This window comes from Ovis canadensis, chromosome 7 (assembly GCF_042477335.2).
Source record: "Ovis canadensis isolate MfBH-ARS-UI-01 breed Bighorn chromosome 7, ARS-UI_OviCan_v2, whole genome shotgun sequence".
In the NCBI taxonomy this organism is placed as follows: Eukaryota; Metazoa; Chordata; class Mammalia; order Artiodactyla; family Bovidae; genus Ovis; species Ovis canadensis.
In genome coordinates, this window is record NC_091251.1 from 85,943,268 (window position 1) to 85,957,916 (window position 14,649).

The 14,649-nt window shown below is 40.2% G+C and overlaps 1 protein-coding gene across 1 annotated transcript in view; it reads left to right on the forward strand.

The window, feature by feature from the left end:
• Positions 1-8,015, forward strand: part of RHOJ (ras homolog family member J) — a 104,266-nt gene extending 96,251 nt beyond the window's left edge. The window contains exon 5 of the mRNA XM_069596810.1: positions 5,708-8,015. Coding sequence (XP_069452911.1) covers positions 5,708-5,854 — 147 coding nt within the window. The 3' untranslated portion in view covers positions 5,855-8,015. The remainder of the gene's footprint in view (positions 1-5,707) is intronic.
• The last annotated feature ends 6,634 nt before the right edge of the window (positions 8,016-14,649 follow it).

A 14,649-nucleotide genomic window follows, 5' to 3' on the forward strand; every position in this document is an offset into this window, starting at 1 on the left:
CCTGACTTTCCTGTCAAGTAGTTTATAATAACAGCTAACATTTATGGAGTGTTTGCAGTGCACTGGGCTTCATGCCAAGCACTTTTCACACCTTGTCTTAATTAATCCTCACAGCAACCCCTCAAGGTGTACGTATTATTACCTCCACTCTCCTAGTGGAAACTGAGGCTCAGAGAAGCTAAGATCGCCTCCCTAGAAAGTGGCAGGGCCAGGATATGAAACTGTGTTTAACCACCATGCTCTTCTACTTCCCCCCTCTAATCTGAAAAGAAACCCTTAGGTTTGGGGTTTCTTTGTTTATAGACTGAAGCCCCGTATCTTTTTGAAAGACTTTTTTTTGATGTGGACCATTTTTAAAGTCTTTATTGAGTATGTTGCAATAGCGTTTCTGTTTAATGTTTTGTTTTTTTTGGCCATGAGACATGTTGGATGTCAGCTCCCCAGTCAGGGATCGAACCTGCACCCCCTGCACAGGAAGGTGAAGTCTCAACCACTGGACCACCAGGGAAGTCCCTGAAGGCCCCTATTTTAATGTGTATACTCTCCCCATAACTTAGATGCTTTGCAAGTTCAGATTTTCTATATACTTTTGTTCAGTACTTTTCAATTTCCAAAATGTTTTTCGTCTGAGAGGACATTTTATTGATGAAACATTTTCATGTCATACATATTTCCTATTATTTACACTCTAGAGTCAACTACATTTATATAAATGTTTTGTATCAATTTATGATAGTCATTGTTATCCCTTGCTTTACCCTTCCTCTTCTTTTCATTATTGGTTTTAATTTTCAGCCTACTCCTCCCACACTTTTGTCATTTGTGTATATCTATTGCAACTGGACTTATTTGACAATAATTAATACCTAATCTGTGCCACTTTAGCTCTAAGATGATGATGCTTTGTGCATTCTCTTTCTCAGTTCCACTGAATACAATCTAAACATGGTTTTCTAAGCTCAGTCTTCCTAAGGTATTTCTGAATAAAACACTGGACCATTTCCCTTTTTTCAATCTTCGGCCTCGCCTGTCATCTTCTTTACCCTGTGCATTTTTTATTGCTATTCTCACTCTTTATCTTAGCACCCATCTCTTGGGTTTCTAACTTGCACCAGTGGGGTTTAAAGCAGCAAAACTGCAGCAAAAACCCTGTCATCAATGTTCATGGAGTCCTTAATACCCTCCCGCTGACTGTGAGGGTCACCACTACCCTCCTTGTTTTGTGTGCCGGCCATTTCCACTTTGTCCTGTGGTCATGGGAAATCAGTCACTTCACTGCTGGGATCTGGGCTACAGAGATCAGAGGGAGACAGCCCTGCCCTCAGGAGACCCACAGCCCAGAAGACGAGAGAGACAGGCAAGCTAAAGCACACCAACTGAACGAATAGAATAGACATGTGCCCAAAGGACTGGGGCAGCAGAGAGGAAACAGTGATGGACACGTCTGGGGAGAAGGACTCAGAGTCAGTTTCTTGGAGCAGCCAACAACTGAGCCAGGATAATAGGTTTGTCAGGTGGACAAAATTAGGGGCCTGGGGAGATCAAATTCCAAACAGGGAGACTGATACATGCAAGTAATGGCCCAAATTTCACCCACAACTGTTTTGATCAACCAACATGGGTATTTTTGATGCGATTTAGTGGCCAACATTGAGCAATTTGGAAACTTCATGTAAGTACACATTTCTGACTTCTTAAAAAAAAATCAGTACATCTGGCAGCACAATCCAGCATTTCCTCATCAATTGCAACTATTAAACAGTTTTTAAAATAAGGTATTGGGTTGGCCTGAAAGTTCATTCAGGTTTTCGCATAAGATGGTACAGAAACACCTGAACCAATATATACTGTTCAGTAAGCCACAATCCCCACCACCTCATAATAACCTACACGCAAGCAGTGCACTCACATTATCCACCCTTGAGTTGGCAATTTCTACCAATTAAAAAAAAAAAAAAAACACTTTTCCTCTTTCAGCAGTTTAGTCATGATGCTAATTTATTGAGAGAGAATCTCTCTCATGCATCCTTTGGTTCTCTTTCTGTCATGTGGCTCTCAAGTTGAACTTTCTCTCTGCATAACTTTCCTAAATTTTAAATAAGAAAGAAGGAGCTTCTCCACTACCTGCCATTTCTTTAGATACCAGCTTACTCTGTTTATTGTACTAACATCTCTTCTCCCTATTTACATACAGTACCAACCTTCCTTTTCCCTCCCTTCTTCTCTCATCATCACTCAGCCATAACAAAATCTCCGTGTTTGTTTTGCTCTTTCATCACATTCCTTTACATTTGCTGGAGAGACCTCAACAGAATGATTAAGACTGAGGCTCAGGAGACAGACACATTCACACCTCTGCCGTTTTCTTAGTTGCACGGCTTTAGGGAGGTTACCTTACCTCTCTGGACATCAGTTTTCCGAGCTGCAAAGGGGAATGATGTGAGACTTAGCCTCTCAACTAAGTGAGCCAGTGTACCTACCACAAGGTCTAGCTCGCCTGGCTAGCACTGTTGTGGACACTGTGTCCTCTCAGATATGTCTGCAGCTGGGCAGACCTTCCATTCTATTCCTTCCAGTTATGCCTTATCTGATTCTAGAACATGTCCCACCTCCACAAGGACCACCTGGAAGAAACACTAGCTTCTCTTTCACTTGAGTGGTCACTGTGAGTTCGTTTGCCTGTTTTTTTCTTCTTGTCAGACTCTTTTATTCCGTATGCCTCTGATACATTTCCCAGCTTCTGAAACAATGTTACAGCTATTATAAAGTTATCAGGAAAATATTCTGTCAGTTTACATTCCTCAGTCTCTATTTTGTTCCTGAAAACACATCATTTGGGTAAAGCATGTCCCAGATTGCTAACATGTGTATCTAAACAAAGAGCTGTGAATCCTGAGCGCTTGCAGATGGATTCTAAATATTTGACAGTGTAGGTCCCTTTGCTCCAAGAGGCAGATGAAGTTGCTGCTGTAAAAGAGGCTATATTTCCTTGGGATTGTTTTGCATTTTGCATCTTGGAGGGCACACTTTTTTTTTTTTCCAGCAGTCCCTATAACATGGCTGTGTTTTAGGGAATAAGTCTTACCTGCCTCAGGAAGAGTTCTTTCCTCTGATCATTAGAGCACCTGATCCTTGGTTAGCAATACTGACCTCACAACAGGGTTCTGGTTCTCACGCATATTTCCCAAATCACACCCAAAATCTGTTTGCTACTTTTCTGGTAACTATCAGTACAAAATAATGCTATATTAACCCCGTTACACAATAACGCCTTGATCTACTGTGTGATTATCTTCAGAAATGTCTGAATTGGGAACAAGTTTGGGCTCCTCTTGCACCATCAAAAGGCAAACTCTAATAAGTTGTCAGCAGCACTGTGGTGGGGGTGGGTAGAGACAAGAGAAGGAGAAAAAGTGCCCTCTCCCATCTTGCAGGACCAAATGGTCCAGAATTCCACGTGTGAACCCAGCTCAGTCCAGCTGTCCTGTAATTTCCAGAGACAGTCGAGGCCTTGTGATCTTAGCGGGGAGGTATTCTAGATACAACAGCCCCATGGTGTGTTCTGGGTATTTTTTTCAAGATGACTGACAAGAACCATTTAGTAGACACATTCATTAAAAATTAGTGTGCTTTTCACATGTGTTAATATTGAGTCCTGAATACAATCCCAAACTGTAAGAGATGACATTTCAGGACATTATTAGGAAAAATTTTTCTGATCCTTATCCTTATAATCCTTATCCCTCACTTCCCTTGTGGCTCAGCTAGTAAAGAATCCGCCTGCAATGTGGGAGACCTGGGTTCACTCCCTGGGTTGGGAAGATCCCCTGGAGAAGAGAAAGGCTACCCACTCCAGTATTCTGGCCTGGAGATTTCCATGGACTGTATAGTCCATGGGGTCGCAAAGAGTCGGACATAACTGAGTGACTTTCGCTTCACTATCCCTCTTTTATATTCAGTTGTTTTTGATTATATATAAAAAAGCTATTTTCTAATCCAGACCATGGTCAAAGTGAAACCATAAAATAAATTTTCAATATGTAACATCCTTCCTTTGGGAATTCTTTTGGCTCATATAGTAACCAATACCCATATAGGAAAAAAGTGCATATCTGGACCCCACCAGAACAATTTTACCTCATGCTTAGTTTTCTTATCTGTGGACTTTCAAACAAGTGAGCAGCGTCATTTCACTGTCAACTTGACCAGAGTTGAGTGATGAGGGTCAGAATTTCTATCATGAAACCAGGGAAAGAACACTCATCAAGTGACCCAGATTCTAGGTCTAGCTCGTTCACTTTCTAGTTGGATGTCCTTAAGCAATACAAATTGGCTGGTTGCTGCCCAAGACACCCCACATTAGTGTCTTGCTTGGCCAGTAGAGTGTTTTTTAATTGGTAAATATTAATTAAAATCAAAATGCCCACGTCCTCTTCAAAAACACAAAGATGGCAACAATGAACCAACATTCCTGTATGACAACGATTGTCCAAAGTCAAGTAGCCTGACAGCTTTAAAGGGGTATGCACCCACAGGACACCACAGTCTCCACCTCTCCCTGTTATCTGGCACCAGCCCTACTTTACTTAGTTACCTAAGCTACTGGCTCTAATCAGCATGTGATTTTGCTACCCTGTTTTAGTCATTTATCTGTTGGTTTCCAGGAGCTCTCCATCCATCCACCCTCTCCTGGATACACTTTAATTTTTCAGTTATTCTTATAATGTGAAGCATATAATAGAAGCAATTCTCCAGATGTCCTTAATATTTAAAAGTCCACATCAAATTGTTAGCTCATACTGAGCTTGGGAGCAATTAAAACCCCAGGTCTTGCTCACATGAATTATCTCATGAAGTGACTGCCAAACATGGTCTGCTCTACCTGCAATTTTTTAAGAATGAGAATCTGTAGCTCTGGCCTGAATTTTTATATTTCTCATAGGGATCTGTGATTATCAAATATGTCATAATATGAAATCATCAAAAGCTTTGGAATAAAGCCCTAGGCAAGCACAAGGTATTTTGTCATTTAAATACACGCAGACTGTGTATTGACAAAGAGGGCATCTGTGCCAGTAGATACAGTTTATGACCTTTATTTTTCTGTGTTTTGGGAGCTTAACTGCTTAAAATATGCCTTTTAATGTATCTTAAAACTGAATAATATAACCAATGAGATATTACTTTGCTGAGAGATACCTTGTCAGAAGTGCATTTTAATCAAAAATGACCTATAAAACCATATCACTCTCTATAAAACCGCTCTCTTTCTATGAGCTTTATTAAGCAAGTTGACACCCTGCCCTACTATGCACAGAAGGGAATTCATTTCACTTGTTCTGCATACAAATAAGTAGGCCCTAAAAACAACATCACATACCCTGATGTTCACAAAAAATACTTAAACCATATCACTGGTTTTGAATCCTCTCTTAATTTTTATGTTTTATATTCTTATACTTATGAATAAATTTGTTGTTCATCAGAAGCAATCCACAGTCATTTAATGTTATTGTCAGAAAGCAAAATATGTAAAAATATCAAAAAGAAAAGCAGATGCAAGTTGAAACACAGAAGGAAAAGACGTGATCCAAACCATCCATGGGCTGTTTGTGAGACAAGCAGCGGTAGCTGTTGGCTGGGCAGAGGGCAGACACCATTGTGCTTTTCTCTCCCTCCTCCTCTCACACCTCTCTTTGTGTTTTAGATTGGAGCACAGTGCTACCTGGAATGCTCGGCCCTGACCCAGAAAGGCCTCAAAGCAGTTTTTGATGAAGCAATCCTCACCATTTTCCATCCCAAGAAAAAGAAGAAGCACTGCTCCCGGTGTCACAGCTGCTGTTCAATTATCTGAGGTGGCTTGAGACCCACCTCCACCCCACAAGGGGTAAGAATGGCAGCCAATCTCCGTGACCCAGCTCAAGCCAAAAGGAGGGCATGACCAGAGAGGAAGTCCCTGACCCAGAGGCTTGCCCCTCCGCCCTGTGAGCCCTCCCAAGCACAGCACACTATCAGCCAACTGCCACATCCTCCATACCAGCCAGAAGCATCTACATTGCACACTCCACGAGAATGCTGAGCCCAGATCCCAGCCAGTGCCACCGCTGACCACGTGGGAAACAAAGTCAAGGCCATCTTGAGTTTTCCATCATCCCCTCCAAGAACATGAAGCTGATAGGAAATCATCATAGGAAAACCAAAAAAAAAAAAAAGAACTTGGTTCTTGTATTGGTGGCCTTACATGATGTCTTTTACAAAATATGGGAATATGATACTAACCTTTTGTTCTTGAATCTGCTGTTCTACTATGTGTCTTACATTAATTTGTATTATTTTAAGAAATTACTAATTTACCAGTTTACTCAGGCCTTATAAAACCATGCCAAACTATCTTAAAGAAAAAGGTTTTTATGTTCATTCCTATTTTCAGCATGTTTCTACCAAAGCTATTAAAACCACATGTACCTCTGAATGCCTGACTGTAAGAAGATACAAGGAAATGTTGAAACTTTTGGAAATACGTGAAGCCATAATTTCTGAACCTGATTGAAAGAAACACCATCCAAATTGTTGCAGGTCCACGTTTGTTGCCTAAAATTCACCCCCAGAAATGCTTACATTGATTGGTCACGCTATTTTTTCCACATTATATTGTCATTGTTGTTGTTTAGTCCATAAGTCAGGTCTGACTCTTTGCAATCCTTTGGACTCCAGACTTCCCTGTCCTTCACTATCTCCCAGAGTTTCCTCAAGCTCATGTCCATTGAGTCAGTGATGCCATTCACCATTGCATCCTCTGTCTCCCCCTTCTCCTCTTGCCTTCAATCTTTCCCAGCATCAGGGTCTTTTCCAAAGAGTTGGCCCTTTAAAATTACAAATGAACTGTGCTTTTAAGAAAGTAGAATTTCTGCTTTTCAATCAAACTGATTAGGAAGAGAATATGACAGACCTATCTTTTAAAAAAATTGTTATTCATTAAAGTGAAATTTCCTGCTCCCTCCCTTCCCCACTGTATGCCTCTTTCCTCTCTTGATTTCACACTGTCTCCCATGCCCAATAATAACTTGATTCCAAAGAAGGATCTAATCATGGGATGTAAAAAAGTTGTGTTTAAAAGTCCCCAAAGGTTAAGCCAAAGTGCCTCAATTTTCCCTCTCACTTCAACTGAAAGTGCGTCCCATGGGAGCTCTCATTCATTCTCTTTAAAGGATATTTTCCAAGTATAACTGGTACTAAAATATTGCCCCTCCCTATTTCCTGTACTCATTGTCCCAAATGTGTATTTTGGTCTATATCCATGAGTACCAAGCTCTGGATCCATCTATGCCCTGCTTCCAAAATGATGTGCTCTATGGAACAGGGACTTTGGCCCTGGGGAAGAGACTCTTCCAAACATCCAGGGATTCTTGTATCTCAGAGTGATTTATTGCCTAGCTTTTAATTAGAGACTGTGAAGGCTTCTAATTAGTCTTATTTGCTTACAGTTATCCTGGAAACACCCAGGTAGGCACTTTATTTTTATTTCAACTGCATAAGCAAAGTGCCTCTTTGCAGCATGAAATTACACGAATTTTAGTTTAAGAATTTCTAGATTCACATTCCTGTTGGAAAAATCCAGTCTTTCTAGTTCTTTCTGCTCCTGGAGGAAGCGCATTTAAAAACAAGCATACAGTATTGGTCTTTTCTGTGAAGACCTTCCATGACACCGCCCCCCTCAGTTTTGGGGGTTTTGTTTGTTTGGAATTTTTGAAATGTGCTTTCCCTTCTTCTACATTTCAAGTTGTATTTCTCTTCTCCCCCATCTAGTTGCTGAACATTTCCTTGAATACACACACACCCCACCTAAAAGAAAACGGGAGTTTTGTAAGTCAAAGCTTGACATTTAGAGAAAACAAGGACATTCTCTCTTTGTAAATGGAAATCAACCATGTATAAACTGTAACTCTGCAGACGTTGAGTTCATCCTTTACAAACAATAATGAGCATTTAGCCCTATAATAAATGAAGTGCCGTTAGCTGGTTTTGTTACATTATTGTGTGCTTATGTCTTGCTAAAGAGCCACTCCTCACTGATGTGGATGAAAAATTGAGAACAGTGTGTTTGCTCTGCCAAGGAGAATTTTCCAGATGTGTACACTCAACAGGCAAATGGTTCCCCAGGTCATCACCTCCCTAATGGGCCACAGAGATTAACTTGTTCATAGTGGGAGATCTCTCTCTCGCCTAGAACCAGAACCTGGAGAGACAGTGTCTGTGTGGAGCCCAGGTGCTTAGAGGTTTTAGGAGCTATTTGTTGAATAAAATAATGAAGAACAAAGCAACCTAAAAGAGTTCATGTCATTCCACCAAATTAATCATGTATTCCCTGCTTCATGGCAATAGGTAGTTCATGTCTCTAAAAAAAAAAAAAGTTTTCTGCCATAAAACTGAATAAAACTATATTCTCAAACTAATGATTAAAAGACATAGAAATCTCAACAAGGACCCTTTAAAGGTCTACACCATCTTCAAAGTCAAGAAGGGGCAACAGATGGCTACTGAAGGTGTAGTCTTGACTTTTCTGAGATAGAAAAGCTATAATCCAATCTCCTCATTGTACAGATGAGAAAATACAAGCCCAGATGAGTTAAAAGAGATATGTTGTGACAAAGCTGGACAGATCTCAGCTTTTCTGCTTCCCATCCAATGTCTTTTATCTCCATACTGTAATCTATACTGGGGGCTCAGACGGTAAAGAATTTGCCTGCAATGCGGGCGATCTGGGTTCGATCCCTGGGTCAGGAAGATCCCCTAGAAAAAGGAATGGCAACCCATTTCAGTATTCTTGCCTGGAGAATTCCATGGACAGATGAGCCTCACGAGCTACAGTCCCTGGGGTTGCAGAGTTGGACACCACTAAGCTACTAACACTTCACTTTCATACTAGAATCTACTCATTATCAACATATTAAGTTGGAGTTTTGTAGGTATATTACCTGAGTTGCATCTGTTTATCCTATAGATCCTAACCACATCTCAAATATATGACATGGGCCACTATAATAAGAAACACATGTACAGTGTAATATAATCTCAATTTCATGGCTTGATCAGGTAGCTAGTTTGACGGATTTTTTTTTTTTTCAATCAGATGGTTGGTTGTTTGGTAGAATTAATGGACTTATTTGGAAGACCCAAGTCAGAACCATGTTAACAGTAGAACTCTGGGCTGCTTTCTGCCAAGAAAATTTATACCCAAAGAGCAATTGCTGAATGCAGTAACTGCAGCACTCTCAACAAGAAAGCACTAAACTGGGAAATCAAAAATTGTCACACACATATGACAGGAAGAGAGATTTAGTATGGAGATTTCAATGTCTGATCATGACATGCAGAGAACCATTTGGAAGATTTCTGGTCTGTAAGAGAAGTACTGGATGAAGTGCCTGTAACCATACGCACAGCTTTCATAAAACCCAGAATATGAAGATAACATAAATATCATCCTTAGGAGTGTTAGTTCCTATAACCTCACAAAGTAGAGGGTCTTCAAGAAATATATAGCTTGAGTGAAGTTGCTCAGTCGTGTCCGACTCTTTGTGACCCTATGGACTGTAGCCAGCCAGACTCTTCCATCCATGGAGTTTTCTAGGCAAGAATACTGGAGTGGGTTGCCATTTCCTTCTCCAATATAACCTGAGGTCAGCCTTTAAAGAGGCAATATTCCGGGAGTTGGTGATGGACAGGGAGGCCTGGCATGCTGTGATTCATGGGTCGCAAAGAGTCAGACACGACTGAGCAGCTGAACTGAACTGAACTGATTGCTTTCATAAATGCAGATTCATCCATAAGACCAAATTGATGGAAGATTAAAAATCAAGTTCAGCTTTAAAGGAATGTTTGACACCATGCTGGAGATGATCTTATGTCTTCATTTTTAAATCTACCCCTGTGTTTAGAGGCCAGAATACAAAATGTGCATTCTCTTCTGCAGAGAGAACCACAGGTCACCAGCTATTTTCTTAAGAGTCATTGAGTAGGCTGCCCAAGTACAAAGGAAAACTCAAGAAAACATTTCATTTCAAGGACCATTAGAAGCAGAAAAAGAGAGAGTGAGAGAGGTCAGGGAAACCAAACTTTTTGTGAAGAAAGTTAGGTACTCTTAAAAAGGAAACATTTAGAGAAGGGAGAAAATCCTAAAACCAAACACGAGGCAAAAACACACATCTGACAGTCCTCCTGGAGAATCCCTAACTTCTGCCTGGTCTCTAGGGCCATGGAGAAGAAAGCAGGACCATTCTCATGAAGAGCATTCTATGTTTCTGGGTCTCTAAGCAGAATCAGCCAACAGAATTAATTGTGTAATAATCCTAGATAATACCACCACGTGATTCATTAAAAATGGATGATGTGCTGGACAGTGCTCTCTGGGTCTTTAATAGCCATGCAGATCATCTCTCTCAAACCTCCTCTGAGGTCATCTCCCTTCAAACCTTCTTCTTCATCCTCCTCAAACCTTCTAACATGGAGCGGGCAGGCAAAGGAAACTTACCAAGAAATATGAGTGAATAAATCAGTTTGAAAGTTTCATTGAAAATGAACATGACTTAAAACCTGAAAAGGATGACTGTGGGATATCTGGAAAGACAGTTACTTGTATGAAGAATATTTATTTATTTTGGCAGAATAACTCTAAATAGGAAGATTGCATTTAAAATGGACAACAGTGTTACCTTTCTAAAATAAAACATTTCTAAACTCCAAAATGAAAACTAAAATGTACAACAGCAATGACAGAGTACAAAAATACGAGATAAGGCAACAATTCATGGCGCTTCAACAAAGAGCAAAAAAGAAATTAAAGCACCAAATTCTACACACAAGCTCATTAAGCATTAGAGGCTCAGCGCTGCTCTTGGGAGATCTCTTGGGGTTAGGACAGGAATGAGTCAAGGAGGGTTTGGCTCATCTGTGAATTCGTGGGATGCAAGTTCAGTAACAGTTCTTGGCTTTTAACTTCCACTACAAGAAATTAGAGGAAAAGCTGCATGATTAATCTTGGTCACAATCTATGTTTTTTTTTTTTTTTCCTCCTTAGGGAATATTCTGTTAAAATCTAGAGTCATTTTGTGCATGTTTTAAACATGTTCTACCATGGAAATTTCATTTTGTTCTGAGTTCTGCAGTGACTCAAACCTTTATGCTATGTAGCTGGTATAATTTTGTTGAATTTTCAGCCATGTCCTCCAAGCCTCTTGGTATATGCAATTATCATGGATGAACAGGGGCTGATCAGTGTTTTAGGGGTGAGACGTCTGGAGTAATTTGAGAAGAGTGTCCCCAAGACCCAGAGCTGAGTTTTGCCTGGAAGCACATTTCATCTCCGAGAGACTCTGAACAAGTCTTTTTTTATTTTATGTTAATTCTTTAAAGAAAAAACAGAAACTCTTTCATAGCAGGTGGTATGTTTGGGACAGCTTTGTAAATACACACCTGAAAGTGCCACCACCTGCTATTTTTTTAAATCAATTTTTGTAAGCAATCGGATTTTTTCTCACAGAGGGCCTGTGGGCAGAAGGTTAATGAATTCTGCATTCTTCTCATCACCTGGCTTAAATTGTTTTGTTTGCTCTGAGTACACAGTAATTGCTGTTTAAGTACATCTCAGGAGAATTTTATCCCGATGGAAACAGTCCACATTCCTCCTCAGGTAATCTCGGCAGAGAAAATGATAGACACGGGAAGCATGGCTGAGTTGCTTGCAAATCGGCTTTCTTACCATCTGCTTCTTTGTAATGGCTATTCTGTGTACACTATTGGTAATTAACAAAATGTCATTTCCTGCACTATAACCTTGAAGTTTATCTTGTGCTGTATTCTGACTTTAATTCATTATACAGTCTTTTTTCCTACTCTCATTTCTGGGTTATCTGAGGGTATCCTCACCAGGCACTCAAGAAAACTGCCTTCTCTAGCCTTTGTTAGAATGGGAAATTTGCTACTCAAAGTGTGGTCCAGGGACTAACTGAATGGGCACAACCTGAGAGCTAGTTAGGACTATAGAAGCTCAGTCCTGGGCCAGACCTACTGAATCTGAAGCTGTATTTTAATAAGACCCCAAGTGACTTGTGTGCACTTTAAAATTTGAGAATACTGGCCTGTGAGACAACCAAGTTTATCATTAGTCTTTACACCCAAACATATAGCTGCCAGATGAAACCATCAGCTTCACCTATCTCTCTGATGCTATCTTAGGCTAATATTTGAGTTGTCCACATTTACTTGATGAAAAAAAAAAAGACTTTCAGAAGTCCTTTCTTTTGCTTTTCATGTGCTTCCCAGCTACAGTAAAAGAAACAGCATGTTTTGGAATCCAGAGCAGAAAAGCAGCATCTGGTTTGAAAGATCTGATAAATCTCAAGAACTTCTTTTCCGAAAGTCTTTCTGGCATTTATAAGGGAGAGAAAAAAAAACCTCCAAAATGATTTTCCGTCAAGAAATAAGAAAGATTTATATCATGTAACATTATAAACTTAGAAGATGAAGATAAAACAAATTTCTGAGGCATAAAACTTCATTTTTCACTGTTTAAGATAATATTCTAGACAGTTCTCTAGAGGCCAGAATAAAGATTGACTACAACTTGACCTCTACGAAGGGCATCCCCCTGATTTAGATGTTTATTGCTCTAAGCACAGACCAGAATTGTCATCACTTATGCAACACATTTTTACTAAACGTCACAGGGGACCATGCTTTGTTAACCCTACCCATATCCCACCTTGTGTACAAGAGCCCTTTAAAAATTGAAAATTGTACACACACATGCTTAAGCCTCTTATCTTATTCACATTCCATTGTTGCTCCAGAAGACCTGAAGGAAAATCATACCTACTTTCAGACAAAGAAAGTGCACAAGGATCACCACTTCTTTTTTACTTACAAATGGCCTACTAATTTCCCAGCTACAATATCAGTGATTCCATCCCAGAATAAGAAACTGAAGCTATTACGCAGGTACCATCACTAAGGGACCACCTCCTCTGGAAAGGACCACCTTCTGCCCCTGTGGCTGTGATTCTGGTCCTGTCAGTCAGCTGTTCCTTCATGTTCAAGGCTGCAGGAACCACCTGTGTCCCAAGATATCCTTAAATTGGGTACAGCTTTTAAACTGGGACAGTTTTTACATCTGGGAGCAGCTTGTCTACCCAAAGCAGCTAGCATTCTTGCAAGAGTTTAGCCAAATCCAAAAACAGAATCTTACTAAAGACGATTTTCATTATTACAGCCTCTTACTGATAACCACTGGTGCAAGCTGCCAAAAAAGCACTTCTTATACCAGGGGCTGTGTATCCTCCTGGGGCCCTGCACCCCCACCCATTCACTCCCTTCCCCAGGCCACAAAATAGAGCCTGTTTCATCTTCCTCATAAGAAACTAATAGGACAAGAACACTAGCAACATCAATTTCTCTTTAAGAATCCATTTACTTATCATTTTTAAATGTCTGATTCTCACTCTCTTTATTGCAACAGCAAAACAAAATCCCAGTCCAAGAAAGTGGGAAGTCCTCTACTGAATTAAGCACGTTGAAATAATCAAGTGCCGAAGGAGAGCAGCCTCTGGTCACAACCCGCTTGTTCTACTCTGCTGGCCAGCAGCCTGCAGCGTAGAGAGAGGTTTGAGTGAAATTACGGAACATTAGTTCCTTTTGGTTCGTCTCGAAGGTGGCTCAGATTTTGTTCATGCTGAAATTTGCCACCAATTTCAGCTGGACTTTCTCATTAACTAATGTTTATGTTTCAGTGGGGAGATATTTTAACATTAGCATCCTCAGCTTGCTCAAACAGGAGCTAAAAGCTGAGCAAAATCTTCCTCTTAAAGCCATTTCCAACATATTTGAAAATGCTGGATGTCATCATTCCGCTCAGTAAAATCGGTCCCTTGAAATATTTTAGTTTTGATATACGGATGCCAAGAGGGTAATGGAAGATGGGGGTTCAGAACAGCCTAGAAGCTTAAAGCACCTTCCTTCAGAGGTGCACCTCTCCATGTATTGATAACCTCTGCATGAGCAACAGAGTGAGGTCAAGGAAGTGTGGTCTGTTCATGCATTTCCTATGCAAAGAACTGGGAACCTCACAGGATTAAATTTCCATTTCAATTGTATAATTTTATATGTGTACTTCATGGAGGCAATGACTATTAATAATTCATCAGTATCCTTTATTGTATATATAGAGAGTTTATTGTAGGCTTCCCAGGTAAGCTCTGTGGTGAAGAATCCACCTCCCAAGCAGGAGGTGCAAATTTGATCCCTGGGTCAGGAAGACCCCCTGAAGGAGGAAATAACAACCAATGCTAGTATTCTTGCCTGGAAAATCCCTTGGACAGAGGAGCCCGGCAAGCTACAGTCCTTGGAATTAGAAAAGAGTTGGACACAACTTAGTAACTAAACAAGAGTTTGTGAATAAATGTTCTTTCAAGTTAAGTCATTTATTATTTATGACTTAGGGATAGTTATATTTATTCCTTGCTGGTAACCATACCTTGAACATCACCAAAAAAAAAATTACAATTATCGTCTTGGTAATATATTGATGCGTGAGTGCATGCTAAGTTGCTTCAGTGGTGTCCAACTCTTTGTGACTCTATGGACTGTAGCCCACAA